We start from the raw sequence: 20,465 nt of genomic DNA on the forward strand, positions 1-20,465 counted from the left end.
TATAGTTAATGTATTTTTACCCCTGTACACATAAATTTCTTCACGTTTCACCTCTGATGGTTTCTAAATGTAGCCATAATTATGGATACATATAGATAGGGGACATATTTGTTCGTTCTTAGTCTTACTGATAACCCGGCATTGCACGGGTATTTATTTATCCTAATTCTGTATTAGGTTGGAGCCCCCTTGTGGAGTACTGTGAAGCCGTTAACATTGCAACTCCACTGTGCTGTACAGTAGATGTCATCTTAAGGCACAACAGGCTATATCCTAACACTATCACACTAATGCACACTATCACTGTCAAAAGTACTGTGATATGACCCTATAGATATCATTCATTCCTTTTTGTTTCAGCGGCCCAGGTGTTCCAGAGTAATGCTGGAACACACACACATAGACACACACAGACACCCGGTGGGGTGTTATGGGTGTCTTACCCTCAGAGTGTTTGTTTCCAGAGAGTAAGTTATCTGTGTACCAAGTTTGGTTGAAAATGCTTGAGGCGTTCCAGAGTTTGAAAACACACACACACACACACACACACACACACACACACACACACACACACACAGATTACACTAACACTGTAGGTAACTTTGGCTGTTCTAATAAAATTCAGAAGATGGTAGATTTGCATTTCATGGTCAGTTCTTTAGATGGTGTTAAATTTAGTAATTTCCAGTCAATAGGGCTAATGGACAGAATCCTGAAAAAAATGTTGAGATTTATACAAACTGAAGAGAAACCACAAATGAGAGTAACCTCAGCTATATGTCATCTCTTCTCTGATTTTAACAGCTGTACAACTGACTAAGAAGCCCCATGGCATGATTATATTAATATGTAATTAATTAATAAATATATTAACAATTATAATTTTTGAATATTAAGTTGGCGGATTGTCTTTTGATCCTGGAATCAATCATGATAATATATCACAGTATTTTGCAGCAGTCTGTAGGAGAAATACAAGTTCTCATCTGGTTTTCATTAGTTGAAGAAAATGCAGCTTTATACCCTCAGTACTGAAATTGACTTTTTCATCAATATTAAAATATAATCTGATTCTTGAGTTGATATTTAATTTATTATATATTGACACAGAGAAAAACAGAGACAGCAACATTTTGTCAGGGAAGCTATAATTGATTTAGTTGTCCTCTTCCTCCTGAAATCTCATTTTAGAAGTTGGGTTGTATTCAGAAGCAGTGAGGGAACAGCACAAGAGGCTTCTTCTTTATCTATCTGATTAAATGTTAGAGAAAATGTTGATCTAATGCCATTATTTTGAGATTGTTTCATTACCCATGTGCTCCATTATTTTGATGTAGTGTCATTAGACTCCTACATAATTGTTAGAGTTGAATCAATTAGGTGAAGATATATCCTGATTGGGCAATACCATTGATTTTAAACAGATTATTACTTCGTAAACTTTTGCAAACTTTTAAAGTAAATATTTTTGTGCTGCTTACAGCAAAATAATAATATTTTTTTCTGTAATGCCTCACTGCTCTCTTCTGCACAGAACTTAATGCATGTACATAAGTGTCCCACCCAAATTGTTAATTTTTCTCATATCTAGATGAAGCCTAATGTAGGAAATAAAAAGTAGGAAACTTTCCTCTGCTGAAGTAGTGGAATGCCATTTATTGGGTCTCATCACCTTATTGTAAATTGTATCACTGTAGGAAGTATATAAGTAAAAATTACACATATACATGCGCGTGGTTGATTATTTATTTATATATTTTTAGACTTTTTATCTTGCCCTTATTATTTTTATAAATAATTCAAGGCAGCAAGTGTACCTAATTTCTAGTGTTCAATTTTTGTTTTACCGACAAGGAAATAAAGTGAGACTAGTACAGATTTATTTCAAGCTATTTAGCTCTCATCAGCTAGCCATAGCCTAATCAGTAAAACATTAATTTAACACAAAAGTAATTTGTTGGGAAAAGGACTGCCTGCGAAGGCCCCTGGATTGGGGCTGAAAGGCGAAAATGGAAGCAGTATGCTCCATCCCATAATTGGGTAGAACAGGTTGCCCTGATAGACGGATCCCACCGGAGGGTGGGGGAGGGAAAACATTTTACCTAATTTCTATTTTCTCCACAACTCTGCGAGGTGAATTGGGCCAAAACACAGAGTCTGGCCCATAGTCATCCAGTTGGCTTTCATGCGCAAGTGTGATTAGAACTCACAATCATCTGGTGATTGTCCCAAAGTCACCCAGCCAGCTTTCATGCCTTTACATTATTGTCAAAGAACCTTATATTCCAATGAACCATATATTGATTTGTTAGTAGGGTGCTATTGTTGTGGCCTATTATTTTAGAATTAATGTCATCTGCAGAAACATGTAAGTATCCAGTATTGTACTGAACAAGAAGGAGCGTTTAGAGTAGCTGAAACAAAATTTTGCAAAAATTCAAATTTAGTTCTTTTTCCTTTGGACTAAAAGGGACAACTGGATGTATTGCTCAGCATAAGAAACACATTACTTAGTCAGATAAACAAGACATGTTTATAACAAATAAATAATTAGGTAGCCAATAGCTCTTTTATATAACTGTGATTTATAATAGCAATATCACTTAGATTTATATATCACTTCATAGTGCTTTACAGCCCTCTCTAAACCGTTTACAGAGTCAGCATATTGCCCCCAACAATCTGGGTCCTCATTTTACCCACTTCAGAGGCCTGGAAGGCTGAGTCAACCCTGAGCCTGGTGAGAATCAATCTGCCAAATTACAGGCAGCCAGCAGTCAGCAGAAGTAGCCTGCAGTACTGCATTCTAACCACTGTGCCACCATGGCTCATGAGTAGAATGTGTTGTTTCAATGAAACTTTTTGGGATTTCCCCCCCCTCATCAGGATTCAAACAGACAGCTGGGGGAGGGGATACTTTACCGTCTACCTCTTAGCCTGGATAGGTGATCTTCCTCTGTTTTAACATAGATTAATCACAGTTTAACACAGTTTCTCAGTTACAATTATAAGGTCATTTAATTCTTGGGGGAGGGGAGAACACGTCGACAAATGTTCAATATTTCTGTACTGGCTCCATAGCGGGCATATACTGTTGAGAGCATTCTAAAACACACATCAGAAATGTCTACAGTGCATAAGGACTACACAACTAGTGTCACTGATTCCTTGGTTGGTAATTCAGAATATAAAAAATTCAGATGAGCCTGAAAAGTCACCTAACCACAGGTGATCTTTCTCCTAAGGAAAACATACATTACTGACATGTAAACCTATGAAAAGCATATTAGTCCTGATCCAATTGCTATAATAACATTGTGTGCATGTCTCTGTGTCATGTGTCTGTGTGTCATATGTATGTATGTATGTATGTATGTATGTATGTATGTATGTATCAGTGGTGGGATTCAAATAATTTAACAACCGGTTCTCTGCCCTAATGACCAAATGACCAAATGGGTAGGTGAGGCTCAGTGTTCATGTGACTGGGTGAGCGTGGTCAACTCAACGTCACTCACGCCAATGGGCACTTTGTACAATGTAATAAGGGTTTACACTGGAGAGGCAGTTTCTGTAAGCAGGGCACTAAAGATTAGGCTAGAAACAACACCAGAATGTTTCCTTCCTGCCTTCCTTACAGGATTAGCCCTGTAAAGTGGGAAAAAACAAAATGGGATTTCTTCCAACAAACGGTTCTCCGAACTGCTTAGAAAGTTAACAACCGGTTCTCCCGAATAGGTGCGGCTGGCTGAATCCCCCCACTGGTATGTATGTATGTATGTATGTATGTATGTATGTGCGTGCGCGTGCATGCGTGCGTGTATATATATTTTCAAACCAACTCTAATACAATGGTTTAAAACAATGCAATTATATGGCAATACTAAAGAAGTTCCTTAGGATTTGCTTAGGATTTATTTAATTAATGTCATATCCACATTCACTGCTTCCTGCTGTTCAGTTTCATTAAAATATTACCTGGCAATTTTGTCTGTGCAAGACATTGTGATTAGCTGTTCCCCCAGCAACACACCATCCCATGTTTGAATTCCATTGGTACATCGAGCTGGAATGGTTCCTTCTCCAGATTCAATTTTCGTTCGAAGATGCCCACGGTACTTTCTTACTATGTGTTTAACGCTATTCACTAGGTTAAAAAGAAAAAAAAGAAAACAGAGGTGAGAAAGTAACAACAGAATTACTATTTGCATTTCATTTCCTAAAATCTCCAAATGTAAGCAGGCACAAAAGACAATTGTGTCTTTTAACCACCATGCACAGTGTTCCAACTTGTGTACTGAAGCCCTCATTCTTTGTGACATCTGCCTGATAGTAAATCTCACTAAAGATAGAAGGCTAGTTTTTGAATAAGTGTTGTGTTGATAAAGCCAAATTCTCTCTTCACCTCCCATTTTTATTTCAAATCTCTGTGATGCTCAAAGGAAGATTGTGTCAGATAACCACACTATCCAGCAGACTATTATGAGAAATGCCATTCCTTGACAATCCATCTTTCTGGGATACCAGCAATAGGAGTTTCTTAGGAAAGCATTAGCATCTTCAAATGAGGACCAATATAATTGTACTGAGTTAACCTTTTATGTGCACCAGATAAAATTTATCTGTACCAGATTAATGTATAGAACATCTTCAAAAGCTGTTCCAAACTCATAGCATGGTATTCTATGGATGCAATCCTGAATACATTTACATGAATTTGTGTCATTAAAATAAAAGAAACCAAAAAAATCAAAGGGTTGGAAAATTATGAATTTTGTCAAAGCATTGAGCAAAAAAGTGCTTGTTATTGAATTTATCCTTCAGCTATATTGCTGTCTTTCTTCTATTCCCCCCACAACTTTTGGCTTTCTTATAGTGTATTTTTAAGGACATGTTAGCAAGTATTGAAGCAATTGATTGACTCTAAATGATGCCAACAAATGATTTACAAGAGAAAAAAAAAGGTAATGGGAAAAAATAAATTGCTTTAGTAACCTGGGATTATTAAGAACAAATTCATGTGGAACAGTCAAGTCAATTTAGTTCTGTTAACTTCTCTGTCAGCTCAGATCTGGTCATCACCTTCTTCTGTAGTTAAGGATTAGCAAATGCTATTTGCAATTTAATTACTAAGCACAAATCAATTTTTACATGCAAAATGCATCATTGTAGTCTGTTATATTATTCATACTTTTACACAAGGTAGCATACCATTATTTGTGTTTTATAGAAGAAGAACATGGGTGCAGTCTAATATGAATTCCTGCAGCTTAAGGCCTAAGGGAATTGGGGAAAGATCTTTTAATTGGAAGAACCCATAAAAATATCTTCAATTCCCAGCAAAGTAATGACTAATGGATCTCCATCTGCTAAGAAAGTCATAGATGGGGATCAATTTGTTCTACCTTGATCTCTTAATTCTTTGTATTGTGTAGTTGTCTTTTTTGAATGCTTATGATTGGAAGCTGGAGTTATGTTCAGAAAAATAGAGATCACATATTTCCAGGTTTGGAAAGATTAGGGTTAGCATTATTTTAATACCTGGAAGTTTTAAAATCTACCTTCCTTGGTCTCAAGCAAGTTCATCACTGTCAGAGACTGTCCATTGTAAAAATTATTTTTACAAGGCATGCAAGACATATTTTGCTTGGGACCTCTGCAGGTAATACAAGAGGACTCTACAGATCTTCCACATTACTTCCCGCGCATACCTGAGTTGTGAAAGTCTAAACTGACTGAGCTGGAAGATGATCAGATGTTTCAATAGCTTGCTTAATTTTCTGTTTGTTTCGTCCTTATCAACGCCCCTCCCCCCGAATATAGGCCTTCAAGCTATTTTCTCTTTTATCACACTGAACTACTTTTCAAATTTCAGATCTCAGATTGTTACCTGGAAATTGTAGAAAGGGCAGATGTGAGCGTGCAGGGGAAAAAAAAAGACACCGTCTGAAAATACCAGCAATTCTGGAACCAATTGCACATACTGTAATTTACATGACTTTGATTATACTAAGTAAATGTTAGCTGCCAAGAATCAAAGCCCAAGCAGAGGTACACTGACAATCATAATTGCCAAATGCAAACTTGATTCAGACATACTTTTTGTCAGACATTTTTCAAATCCGCTCCTATTTTAGGCCTATTCAGAGGTGTCTGAATCCTCTGTTTTCATGTTTCATATTCATCCTCTTTCATAAGAAGCTATGTGGTTGAAAAGAATTCAATATTTTTTTCAGCTCCAAACCCGTCCTGAGGTTAGGCTCCTGTTTGAAAGATGCCACATTTTCAGATGCAATCAAGAAACTGATTCTCAGCACCACCATAATAAACAAAGAATTAAAACAAATACAGAAAGCTGAACCCTAAAAATATGTTATTAACATCTTCGCATAATCTTACCTCCAAAATCTCCCTATCTCATTCAGAAATAGAAAGATCTCTTAAGAGAAATAAAAAAGTATTGAGGGATGTCATAATCTTGCAAAGTCCATCATTTTTAATTAAAATGTAAAACAAAGGTTATTTCATTTTGGCAGTTTATGGATGCAACTTTAGCATCCAGCACTGCTGCCAAGACCTTCAACAGCATTTTGTATAGGTTCACCGACAAATGTGCGCTTGACAAAAGTGCGCCAACAAAACCGCGGGGAGAAAAGCGCAAGTTCAAAATTGCGCCGACAAAGGAGCACAGAAGTGCGCCAACAACAGTGCGCCGACAGAAGTGCGCTCTAAACCTAATCCTAAAGGTAACCCTAAATGTAACTCTAAATGTAACTCTAAACCTAACCCTAACCTAACTCTAAACCTAACCCTAAACCTAACCCTGAATCTAACCCTAACCCTAACCCTAACCCTAACCCTTACCCTTACCCTAACCCTTACCTTAACTGTAATGGTGCTTCTGTCGGCGCTCTTTTGTCGACGCGCCTTCGTGGGTGCACTGTCGACGTCGCGGTTTTATCACCGCGGTTTTGTCGGCACGCTGTTGTTGGGAGCGCATTTGTCAAGTCATGTTTTGTATAAATATTGGAGAAGAGAGCCCTGGGGAATTGCTATTGCTTTTGCAGCTGGGAAAAAGTGGACGTGTTTGAAAGGCTTCTGATTTGGGATCTGGATACACAAGTGTAAAGCATTACCGTATTTTTCAGAGTATAAAATGCACTTCACCCCCCCTTAAAAGTGGGTGAAAATTGTGGTGTATCTTATACACCGAATGCTGCTGAAGCCCCCACCCTTCAGCTGTTTTCAGCCTCCGCGCATTGCATTTTTGGCCTCCACATGTCCTGTTTTTGGCCTCTGTGCACTGTATTTAAGGCCGGTTCTAGGCAGCAAGATCGGCACCAGGGAATGAACAGGCTGCGGAAGCGGCGAAAGGATGGTGGTGAACAGTTGGTGGCAAATGGGCTGAGGTAGTGGCGAATGGGCCTTGGAGAATGGGCCGTGGCAGCACTGAATGGGCCATGGTGAACAGGCCAGATAAATACTGGATGGATGCTGGGAGGGAAAGGCATATCTTTTTTCTTGTTTTTCTCCCCGAAAAAGGAAGGAGCATCTTATACTCTGAAAAATACGGTATTTACAGGTAAGAAACAATGCTTGAATTGGAGATACGAAATCATGAGCAAAGTTTTTGATTTTCAGAACTTTTGAAGTTGAAAAATGATTGGGTAAATGTAGACTATTGCCTGAAAATGTACAAATATATAACATGTAGAACTTACATGCTCTGCATGTAATGACTAGGAGATCATCCTCAGGTGCACCTAGTTGCAGAACAAAGATCCCTCCCTAGTTTTTTTAAGGGTTTATCTTTATGAAGATACTTTCATCTTATCACTCATCCATCAGAGAGGCAGATGTCTTCAGTTTTTATATTTCTTCCCTTTTTCTGGCAGATGTCTTGCTCTACCAATAACCGTAATTGGTGAGCATGAATCAGGATCTGGGATCTATCCTACTCCTACTCTCCACTTGAGGTTGGAATGGGGCCAACTCTCCGCAGACAACTCAACATGGCCAACTTATTGTGGGACCATTCGCCATGGCCAATTCACTGCAGGGCAACTCGCCACAGGATAATTTAACAATTCAATTTAATTATTTAAAATGAATAAACAACTACTTTAACTTTTGTCATTTGCATTTTATTCTGTTCTTCCTTTTGCATCCCTTTTTTAATGATTATATTCCAACATTTCTTTGATATTAGTGTAACTCTTGTCTTGCAGTGATTTATCCCTTGGCGAGTTGGCCATGATGAGTTGTGCCATGATGAGTTAGCCATAACAAGTTGGCCATGGCAAGTTAGCTGCAGAGAATTGCCATAGACTAGCTTGAGGTTGCTGCAGGCATGCTTCTTTGGAACACTGAGTTCCATGCTAGTTTGGCTTGGACTGCAAGGAGGAATCTGCCCCTTTGCAGCTTTGAAAGAGCACAAGATCAGTTTCTTAAGCACAGGCTGAATGCTCTTTGGGAAGGTTGCTAGTACCTAGATTGAAAAAAAAAACACAACCTTATGTAGTGAGGGTACTAGCTCAAAGGATCAACTTAAAATGGAAAGAGTGCTTGGTTCTGTCGGTTGTGTGCTACTGGTGTAATGCATACTGCTTACCAGGATAGGAAGCATATTGGATTCAGAAATGTACAGGGATCCTGATTTGGTTAGAACTATGGGAAAATGGAGGAGATAGGTGAATTTCACTACCTGTCTCTTTTCCTCCATAATTCAAGCATCAGTTTGAATGAGAGTTCATGCCTGGAAGAGACATGACAACAAAGTCAGCCAATAAAGAGACATGGCAATTGGGTCAGGCCAATGAGGGCTGTTTGGAAACTGAAACTTTATTTGCTGTATGAGCAACAAGGAGACAGCAAGGAGCCTGGGTGTGGCTTAGCTCAACTGTTCTGTACTAAAGCTGCATGCTAGTCTGCTGTTCTGAACTGAAACTGTTTTCTCCTCTGCTTGTGTTTGTACTTACTTACAATCTCTTCTCTGCCACGTTGAAAAAACTGCATTTGGCATTGAATATTTACTTCATGTGTTATGTTATATATAAATAGAAATTAATGAATCCTGCTGAAAGAGGTACCTGTGTGTGCTTCTGGATGTGATTGCTGCTGCAAACTCTGACATCAAGGTAGTTCAAATTACTGAGATTCTGCAGCAGTTGGACCTATATAAAGCTGGCTTGGATATGAGTAAATAGCTCAGAACTGCAGAGATGCACCAAAAGCATGTGCTAAATAACCCAATCCTGACCAATAGACCATTTGCGCTTACTGGGAGCCCCATTTCTTTTGGAATAATTATTTCGAGGGAGTTTGTTCCAAAATATATTTTTCAAAGATGTCTGGAGCTTTATCGTTGCTGCTTAGTCAGAGGTTCTCTCCCCATGCTTGTTTCTGCAAAAAATGGTGAGATTGATTTGGACCTCAACGAATTCTAAATCTTTGTGATTTTTGCGTAATTTATTATCCCTCTTAATTATTTCACTAATGGTGGGTAGTGTGGGGAGGAAGAAAAAAAAGGCGGGAGAAGCAGAGAAAAGGCAGCAAAAGATATGACTTCATCCGAAAACCAGGTGTTAGTCTGACCTAACCATTAGAGAGGACCAATTTAAAAATCATTTGGTATATACGTTTATGGTGTATGCCTGACTAGATCTTAGATGTGTAAATCACTGCTTGGAGTTTCAGAGAAAAAGGCAGAGACAAAGAAAAAGTGCCAAATTACTAATATCAGCAAAATACTTTAAATGTATAGAGATAAATCCTCCCCTTAAAAATGCAGTACACAGTCAGTTCAATTATTTCTGTAATAATCTGCAACGAGTCAGCCTTTTTTTTTTATCATGACAGACAATGCATTTTTAGTAAAAGGAAAATTAAAAATCTTCCTGTTTAAAAAAAAATGCTGGAAATGAATGGTGATTAAACAGAATCATATGAGTAAAAACCTGTCTGAAATTCACATGTGGCTGACTCAGAAGTTCATTTTCTCTTTCTCACTTCACTGCATCTTGCCTTTACCCCCCTCTGTCAAGGGGGTGAGGAGGGGGGAGAAACTATCTTTCATTTTACCCCTTATATACTGGCCTCTGAGTTTATCACCACAGTTTATAAAGAATTGGAAGGATGTGTCATGACCACAGCAAGTTCAAATAGTAATAAAATATGCTATAGGAAGATTTCAATACACTCTTTGGTTGATTCATTGGAGAAGACCATTTTAATACATACAGTTTCAAGTTATTTTTAAAAGCTTATTTTGAGATTCTTCAGATTACTGCAATGTGTGTGTGTGTGTGTGTGTGTGTGTGTGTGTGTGTGTGTGTATGTTCCAGCATAACTCTGGAATACCGCAAGCAATTTCAATCACAATTGGTTCACAGATGACTTACCCTCTAAAGAAAAATATCGTGGGGGTAAGACACCCCTAAAACCACTCAGGGTGTGTGTTCTGTTAAGATACAGCCTTTTGTGCCTTAAAATGGCTTCTATTGTACTGCCAAAAAATGGCTTCTACAATGCAGTGCAATGGAGTTGCCATGGTAATGGCTTCACAGTACTCCACAAGGGGGCTCCCTCTAGTAAGAGGGAAAATCCAACATTAGAAAATACATTTGGTCTGGTCATTTCTGCCCTATAAATAAATAGCCTGGCAATGCCGGGTTATTGGCTAGTACAGAATAAAAAGCAGCGGAGTCATGATTCTGCTGCAGAAAATAATAATCATGCAATACTGTAAAGATTAAAGAATATGTTCTGGAATATCTTAATAAACAATTCATGCATTAATTCAAGATATCTGTGGGTCAGGAAAGATGTGCCAAAGAACCTATTTGAGACTGTTTCATCTCAGAGGTAGGATTTCAATCCAGCAACTGTGACTGCCATCTTGACTTTTTCTTTACAGGAGGATTCTGATTTCAGATGTACTCTTTGACTTGTTCACTGCAAATGCCCATGCTGTTTATTAAGTAAAGTACATGGAGCTTATGAGAATTATGGCATGGAGGAAGTCAGTTCAGAAAGCCAAAGAATGGTCAAGCTCAGAATTGGACAACTCACCATGGCCAACCCAAAGGTATTTTTTCAACTGAACTTTCTGGTTTTTCTTTGAAGACATTTTGCTTCTCATCCAAGAAGCTTCTTCAGCTCTGAGCTCCTTTGGGACAACCATGACTTGGATGGTTGACTTGGATAACTGAGAATCTCCATAGTCATCATGACCAAACTGCCATGGCCAATTTGCCACAGTCAACTTGCCATGGGACAACTTGCTGTTGGATTCAATTAATTCCTTTTATTTTTATTGACCATGATTTTGTCAATATTATTTTATTTCTTGTATCAAAGGAAATTATTCCTTTTTGTAATGCTTAATAAAAGGAGCTAATTCTTCATTGAACTGTCCCATGGCAAGTTGTCCTGTAGCGAATTAGCTGCAGCGAGTTGATTGTGGTGAGTTGGCTGTGGCAAGTTGGCCAGGGTGAGTTGTCATAGATTAGTCAAGCTACAACTGGGTCCAATTAATTTCTACTAAAATTCTAGTATGTTCTTGACACAATTTGATTCCAGAACAGCTAGAGTCCTAGTTCTGATTTTTCCCCCCAGATCCAGGAGTCAACTTTCAATTCAGAGCTTTTTAATCTTTTTGTGTGGCCTGAACTGCTGAAAATCTGGGGCAACCTATGGACCCCCTTCTCTGAAAAATGTATTTCAATGCACAAAATAAAATACATGGATATAGATTATATTACAGAGGAAACCAATTCTGCTGAAATACAATTATCAGACTATTATCACTTCAATTGTCACATATTGAGGACAAAGCTTGCTGCTATCACTAGCTTTCTCTCATCGCACCAACAAATAATCATGGAGCACAATTCCACTCAAAAAACTAGTTCTGTATAGCTAAGCATTACTTCAAAAATACGCCTAGCTATGCAGCTTTCATCTGTGAGACAGCAATCCATACAGTTGTGATATATTAAAACAAGGTTGTTTTTTTTTGTTAAAAAGCCTGGATTCTTTAAAAATCAGGATCGCTCATGAAAAGAACCTTATTGTACAAGGCTGAGGGTTTGAATTTTACCTCTCTCATACTCTGCAGCATAAACACATCCAGGTTCTGGCTGATAGAGCTAATGTACTTTTTCTAGTTATGCTATATTTTTTGATGTTGGTTCTGTATCCTACCCAGCCAACAACTGAGACAACTTAAAAAAAAAACTTTTAGCTGCTTCACTTTTTAAGTAGTGTTTTTGCTGTTTTCCCAATTGAAGTTTTGTGGTGGACATGATGTAGAACCCTTGGTGAAGAATGTAATTGATATGAACAGAGACTAGGATCTGTCCAGCTTCTATTAGCCAACAGAACAGCTAATCTTAGACTAATATAGGCCTGCTTCCTTACTTCTGATTGCTGAATGGTCATTTACAGGCAGAAGATGTCAACTGGCTTCTACAGCAATGTAATGTAATGCTAGATAGCACTTTTCAACTTGCAAGATCTTGGACAGGCTCCTAATACACAAAAGTTTAGTACTGTATTGAAACAGTGCTATATCTATGTTTGGAAAACAGGAGGTAGTGCTGGTTCATTTTTGCTCTTTTTATTCAACCAAGCATGCTGCCAGGAGGAAGCACCAGGCACTCTTGCCAAAGATTTAATAGCTTCAAGATGGTCATAAAATTAGGCCAAGAGCTTCTATGCAACCATTTGGCCACTGTCTGTGGACATTTGCAACCCCAAGAACCTAAATCAGCCTCTACAAAACAAGGCACTGCAAACTTCTGATATGGTTATTTCAAAAGATAAAGCAGAGCATTATTAAATGTGGAATATTTTTTGTTTAAGTCAGGGGAAAACGTGTTTGTAACAAGTAGAACGGCAAAAATGGTCCAATATTTTCATCCTCCTTGTTTTTTCTCTTTAGGGGTAACACAACATTTCTGTTTCTTTTCTTGTCTTTAGGTTTGAATGTTGATGTAGAAATAATGCAAATTAATCAGAGGAATCAAAATTCTGCACAGGTGGCTTGCTTAGAGATACCAATCAAAACAAGCACAGCTTCAAGGTTTCAAGAGTATTATTTTTAATTACTAATTGCACAGTTCATCTATAATTAACACTTCAGACCCACCATTTTGAAAATGCTGCAGGCCCCATAGGGGAAAACATGGACACCTGAGGAGAAAATGCTCACAGAATGAAAAAAAATATATAGTGTGATTAAAATAAACAAAACATGACAAAAAAGGAGGAAGAAAAAAGAGAAAGAAATCCATAAAATAATTATAACTACTGTTATAAAATTAATTCAGTCTTTAAGATTATCATTATATTTGTATAGAATAGGTAGCTTCATCTTCATATTGGTTCTGACCAATGCCCTAATTAAAACATGAATCTCAAGCCGAGGTTCAAAAGAAACCCAGTTATTTATTAGGAATGTCATGTTGGCAAGTATCAAGTGAAGCCAACTCTGACCTCATTTAATTCGCACCCCAGCCCTGACCCTGTTTCCCCCTCTCCCTAATGTATGTCCCCAACGAAGCAGTTTCGTGGGTTGTAGAAGTCCTTCCCTCCAGCCACCGTGGATCTCCGTGGAGATGGCCTTGACATTTGTAAGCTGGAATGTGCTTTGTTTTGACTGAGGTGCAAACTCCTTGATACAGTTGTGAGGCTTGATTCCTCATCCCCCTGCCTATGGCAACTCAAAAGCAGATTGGGAAGGCTTCACAACTGAATATTCCAATTCTTCATTCCACAATTCATATATATTGTTAATTCTCATTTACTATTTCATCCCATATAAAATTAAATTCCATTCAAATTCAACCTCCTACATGCTCCTTGGATGCTTCTAGAGTACCTTGCCTGAATTAGTTATTTAAAGTACTTTTTTCAGCTGTACATACTACCAAAAATATTACAAGTCAATCATATTCAGCACACAATCTCTGAATTGAAACAACCTTTGGAAATTAACTGATTTAAAATACTGATCACTTGTTAAAACCCAAGTATTCAAACAGAGCACCTTCCTGGCTATTTTAAAATTTGGGTTATAGTACAATGTCAGTATCTCATGCAATTCAGGAACAAAACAGAATTGCTTACCTATGAATAACTAAATGTGGAAAATGAAGTTCACTGTTCAACAGAACTGAACCCTAATATCTGTCAATATTTCAGACGTGTTACTCTTATTCCTCGTCTACAAATTGCCCAAAGAGGAGAATATTCATAAAAGATCTCATCCCTCCTACAGATATACATGCTAGGTTGAAAATCTGGTATGCTGCAGCAAAAACTGTGGCTTGTATTGGGATAGCAACCCAGAATTGTCAGCCAGAATTAAGGGGACACTGGGAATTTAGAGAGGGAATAAAGTAGTTCAGGATTTTAGGAATTATAGTCTCCATATATCTCATATATTCATGAGAACAAGTTGAAGAACAGCACATTACTCTTAGGAAATGGAAATGCATATGAAAAAGTCGATAAGGTGAACATGATTATTTTGGAAATAATTGTTTCCAGTACTTCATTCATATCAAAGATGAATATATCTCAGTAGAGAAATAAGCAGAGAATTCTGCCAATCTTGACTGGTCCTGTGCAAAGTATTCTAAGCTTTATTTACAAACTACTCACAAAGAAATCTTATACTCAATATGACTTTTGCATTGATGTCAATAGTGAAAACTATGTGATAAAGCCAATCTTACTCTGTAGGGTACAAGAGAAATTAATAACTGTCTGAATAAAAATGTGGTAAAATGAGATCTTTGGCCCTGGTGTATTTATCCAACCTAGACATAGAAACTTTGAGCTCTTGTTTAAGTAAATTAAAAACTCAAATGCAGAAATTCAATCAAGAATAATTGGAGATGGCCTTGACATTTGCCGGCTGGAATGTGCTTTGTTTTAGCTGGGGTGCAAACTTGTTGATACAACTGTGAGACTCAATTCCCCATTCCCCTGCCTATGGCAACTCGAGAGCAGATTGGGGAGGCTTCACGAGTTGACAACTGGATATTCCACTTCTTCGTTCCACAATTCAGATATTTTGTTTATTCAAAATACCCAAGCTGGCATAGTATAGCATTAAAAGGAACTGAAGTTTCTTCTCAGATCACCCAATGTACTAATCAAAAGTCCAATGCAAGTAGTCCTTGACTTACATACAACCATTCATTTAATGACCACTTGAAGTTATGACAGCACTGAAAAAAAATGATTTATGAACTGGTTTTCACAGGTATGACCATTGCAGCATCCCCTTGATCACATGATCAGAATTTGGGCACTTTGTCAACTGGCATGAATTGCTCTAATAACTCATGTTCATGTGATCACCATTTGTAAACTTCTCAGCTGATTTCTGACAAGCAAAATCAATGGGGGAGCCATATTTACCTAATAGCCACATGATTAACTTAACAACTGCAGTCATTGGCTTAACAACTGGGGCACAAAAGGTCATGAAACGAGGCACAAGCCACTTAACAACTATCTTGCTTAGCAACAGAAATTTGGGGCTCTATTTTGGTCATAAATAAAGGATTACCTATACTGCAGTCCATGTAAATTCAAATATATTAAAAGCTAATATTAAGCTCCATAAACAAACTAAGGAATCTGAGTGCAGAGAAGAGCAACAAGGATGATTTAGGGGACTGGAGGCTAAAATATACAAAGAATGGTTGCTGGAACTGGATATGTCTGTTTTTAATGAAAAGACAGACTACGGGTGACATGAAAGCAGTGCTCCAATATCTCAGGGGCTGTCACAAGGAAAGGGGGTACAACTTATTTTACAATGCACCAGAAGGCAAGACAAGAAACAATGGATGGAAACTAATCAAGGAGAGAAGCAACCTAGAACTAAGGAGAAATTTCCTGACAGTCAGACTAATTAATCAATGGAACAACTTGCCTCCAGAAGTTCTGAATACTCCCAAGACTGGAAGTTTTGAAGAAGATGTTGGATAACCATTTGTCTAAAGTGGTGTAGGATTTCCTGCCTGAGCAGGGGGTTGGACTAGAAGACATCCAAGGTGCCTTCCAACTCTGTTATTCTATTCTATTCTATTCTATTCTATTCTATTCTATTCTATTCTATTCTATTCTATTCTATTCTATTCTATTCTATTCTATTCTATTCTGAAAGTTGGATGACTTACTATATAAGGAATAGGGTTTTTTTAAAAAAATAAAAAGAATACTTTCTCAATTGGGTTAGATATTTGAACAATTGATCTGACTTGTTTCTTACATTAAGTTCATCTATATACTGTTTTGGTTGGTTATGCTTTAAATCTGTAGTGTCACAGTGCTTAGATAAAGCTTTCTAAACATTAGATTGCTAAATAGAAATTTCTGAAGTTCTATTTCAACTGGGCAAGGATAGCAGCTACATAACTTCCAAGGCTTACATCCAGGCCCCTAAATCGATGCTTACAAAATGTTTTCCTTTATAATGTAACACTGCCTACCAGAAAGTCCTTTTTACTCAAACAGGTAAAACACTTTAAGTCTGTTAAAATGTCCCTGTTGTGATTGGGTAATGTCTTTGTGTGTTGTTACCCAAAGAAAAAATCATTTTATCGGATTTTGGAGTAGTTTATCAGGTTAGGAAAGCACTGCTGTAAATTACAGACTAGATCCAGATGGCTAGTAGAATAGTTACATAAAATTCTTCTGTAAGGAACAAGATGAATGTGAAGAAGATACAGCATCAAACCCAGGAAGTTATATCCTGCTGATACCCAAACATAGTCCTTGCAATTGTTCAATGGACCATGTCAAAAGAAGGGCAACCAGGAGACCGGGGAGTCTAGAAACCAACTCCTATCAAGAACAAATGAAAGATCTGGGAATGTATCAACCTTCAGAACAGAAGATTAAGGACACACAAGTCTTCAAATATCTGTCAGGTGGAAGATGGAATCTACTTGTCCTCTGTTACTCGAGAGAACAGGACTAGAACTAATGGATGGAAACTACAAGGAAGCAGAGCAGGACTGGAACTAATGGGTGGAAACTGCAAGGAAGCAGATTTTGACCAAACTTTAGGAAAAAAACTTATCTCACAGCAAAAGCTGCTTGGCAGAAGAATAAACTGTCTCAGGAGATGAGATGCGGAGATGAGATGCTCTTGGTTGCTGGCAGTGTTGACCATCTGGCAGGGATTCTATACAACTTCCTACATTTAACAAGAAACTGCCCCATGTATAGCCTTTTTGAGTCTAAAATGTTGTTTTCATTTCATCACCCAGGCTTGAAATTACACATAGCCAAAGCTGACACTTCAGCTCTGCAGGCCACCAAGACAAACAATTAGAGTTAAGTATCAATGTTCCTCTATTATGATGTTTCTGATTCCTACATGGAGACAGGCCCCCATCCAATGTCCCCAATTCATTGGGAAGAGTTAGGAATAATTTCCCTATTCCCTTGCAAAGGATGTTTACACAGCTCTGCTCAATTTCTGAGAAACAAAAACCCACAAAACAAGTGTCCTGGTATGTGGGCCACTTCCTTCCCTTTTAATAATTTATTTTTATTTGTTCAATGAATTTACAAGCAGCCTTAGTTTCCCCTTAGTCATCCCACAGTGGAGAATAAAATGGAATAAAAACAATACAGGTAAGTCCTTAACTTATGACAACAACAGAGACCAACATTTCCATTGTTAAACAAGATAGTTCTGATGTGAATTTTGCCCCATTCCACCAACTTTCCTGCCACAGTTGTTAAGTGAGTCACTAAGGTTGTTAAGTTAGCAACATGGATGTTAAGTGGGTCTGGCTTCCCCATTGACTTTGCTTATTGAGAAAGTCATAAAAGATGACTCTGGGATACTGAAACCATCACAAATACATGCCAATTGCCAAGTGGCTGAATTTTGATCATGTGACCATGGGAATGCTGCAATGGTCATAAGTGTGAAAATGATCATAAATCACTTTTTTTTCGTAAGTGCTATTTTAACTTTGATTTCACCAAATGAATAGTTGTAAGTCAAGGACTATTTGTACATGTCAAATACCAAGCAGATTATATAATAGTAACTGCTCAGAAGTAGCACCTTTTACAGGTACTGGAGAAGCAGAAGGCAATAACTAAACTAACTACAGAATAAGCTGAAGGGAGCCATTTGGATCAATGATAACCAATCTCAGCAACTTCAATATGTGTGGACTCCAACTCCCAGAATTCCCAAGTACAAAAATCTAACACCCTATACAGTCAGGCAACCAAATTAAAACAACTTGAAAATAGTTTGTACAGCCTATCACCACCTCTCTGGACAACTAGTTTCATTAACTGTTTCTTAAGCAATGAACTTTGCACTGACTAATGGGAATGTGGGATAAAACAGGAGTTAGACCAGGGGTGAAATGCTGCCGGTTCAGTCCTTCTTTTCATCAGACAAGACATATGAAAAGAAGGTCTGAACCACTTTATAATGTAAGGCCACACTTGGAATACTCTAGACTCTAGAAAGAGTGCAGAGAAGAACAAGAAAGATGATTAGGAGACTAGAGGCTAAAACATATGAAGAACAGTTCCTGCAACCGTTCTTCATATGTTTTAGCCTCTAGTCCCCTAGTCATCTTTGTTGTTCTTCTCTGCACTCTTTCTAGAGTCTCCACATCTTTTTTACATAGTGGCGACCAAAACTGAATGCAATATTCCAAGTGTGGCCTTACATTATAAAGTGGTATTAACGAATAATCCTATCCTTTCTATAGCAATTTCACCACAGAATCTAAAGTATGAGGCGATATGCAAGTTTACTGATAACATAGACACTTAGATAAAGCAGACATGCTTTTGGGGCTATTGATTTTAAGGAACACATAATTATTCACATTTAGAATCATTCAATTATTCCCAATCTCATTAGGTACAATTCTGATCATCCCCAATCCTTGGCTAGGTTAAAATATTTGCATTCTGATTAGACCTGGAAATGGGTGTGAGAAGCACAACTCTTGCCCATTCTTGATTTATATTATTCTTCTAAAAATGGCGGGGTAATGGATCTTTTTCTTGAGTTCTTATTGGGGAAGAGGAATGATGCGTCTATTTCTTACTCCTAGATTACGCATGAACCCAATGACCCAGCTGTCAGTGCTGCATGCTGATCCTGCTGAGATGGAAGTACCAGAGAATGTGTCTATATCACAACTTTGGCACAGCTGTAGGTTAATAGACAACCAGGAGGAAGGCTGCATGCCGTGAAGATGAAATGGTGTGTTTCAGACCTAACGGGACTGTGGGATAAAACAGGAGTTGGGCTATCAGGAAGTCAATGGCACAAGGCAATACAACATGTTAGCAAAAAGATAGAAAAAAGCCACCCAGGGGGAAGACAGGAGAAACAGCCTAGGGCAGGTTTATATTCATTTTCTTTGCCAACCTGTCTAAGGTCAGCAAATATTGCAGACTAGGGAAGGAAACATGGATTGAGAACAAAGAAAATCAAAAACAGGAAGACCCGAATAAACTTCTTGATGGGTTTAACTAATACTATTTTTCCCATTTTACAAAAAAGCAATGGAAGGCCTAAAAATGTAATATTCCTATTACTATAACTTCCATCGTCACTAACAATATAGTCTCCATGGTCTATATTCTTGTTCTGTCCGTGTATTTGGAATGTGTAAGTGGTACATATTTGTTGAGATCAAATTAAAAAATATATAGAGTAGGATGATTTTTTTCTTATTATTTCAATCGGGAAGGCTAGAATAAATGCAATAAATAAATTAAAAATAAATAAGTGACAAATGAAGGAGTAAAAGGCAAGTAGAATGAATAAAAATGCAGTCCTCCTTCCTTCCTTCCTTCCTTCCTTCCTTCCTTCCTTCCTTCCTTCCTTCCTTCCTTCCTTCCTTCCTTCCTCCCTCCCTTTCCTTTCCTTTCCTTTCTTTCTCCCTTCCTCCCTCTTTACTTCCTTTCCTTTCTTTCTCCCTCTCTCCTTCCCTGACCTGTGGTGGCACAGTGGTTGAAATGATGAATTCTATAGTGAAGTTGACACTCTCTGAGTAGACGTTTCATTACCTGACTAAATAACATCAGTGCCTGGGTGTGTGGAATTCATTCTCTGCTTCTATCATATAGAGCACAGTAGCTTGCCCTACCAGTGTTTGTGGGGGTGTGATTTCCTCCCTGATAGTTGATTGTTGATTGATTGAGGTATTGTTTCCTGCTTGATTATTTGCCCGGTATTAATTCCTGCTTATCTGGGTATTGGCTGCTGGAGAATGCATTCTGTCCTTTTCGTTTCCTTCTTAGCTTCTCATTGTCTCATTTTGAATGGTGTATAAATGTGGTTTCTCTCTACAGCTGGTCCATCTGAATGGTAAATGTCAAGAAATTCCTTAGTGGATTTTGGATTCAGCTTGGTCTAGGATGCTCAATTCGCCAGTTGAAACTAT

At 37.9% G+C, this 20,465-nt stretch overlaps 1 protein-coding gene across 2 annotated transcripts in view; it reads right to left on the reverse strand.

Moving 5' to 3' along the window:
- The window catches only part of ADARB2 (adenosine deaminase RNA specific B2 (inactive)), a 511,321-nt gene that overhangs the window by 26,879 nt on the left and 463,977 nt on the right, over nt 1-20,465 (reverse strand). For both annotated transcript variants that reach the window (XR_015696318.1, XM_014052563.2), the window contains exon 8: nt 3,979-4,147. Coding sequence is in view for 1 of the 2 variants with exons in the window: in XM_014052563.2 (XP_013908038.2) it covers nt 3,979-4,147 (169 nt within the window). In the remaining variant the exon portion in view is untranslated. The remainder of the gene's footprint in view (nt 1-3,978; nt 4,148-20,465) is intronic.

Source organism: Thamnophis sirtalis, unplaced genomic scaffold, assembly GCF_051295495.1.
Source record: "Thamnophis sirtalis isolate CommonGarterSnake01/CBP01778 unplaced genomic scaffold, rThaSir2_p1.2 scaffold_4, whole genome shotgun sequence".
NCBI classification, from domain to species: domain Eukaryota; kingdom Metazoa; phylum Chordata; class Lepidosauria; order Squamata; family Natricidae; genus Thamnophis; species Thamnophis sirtalis.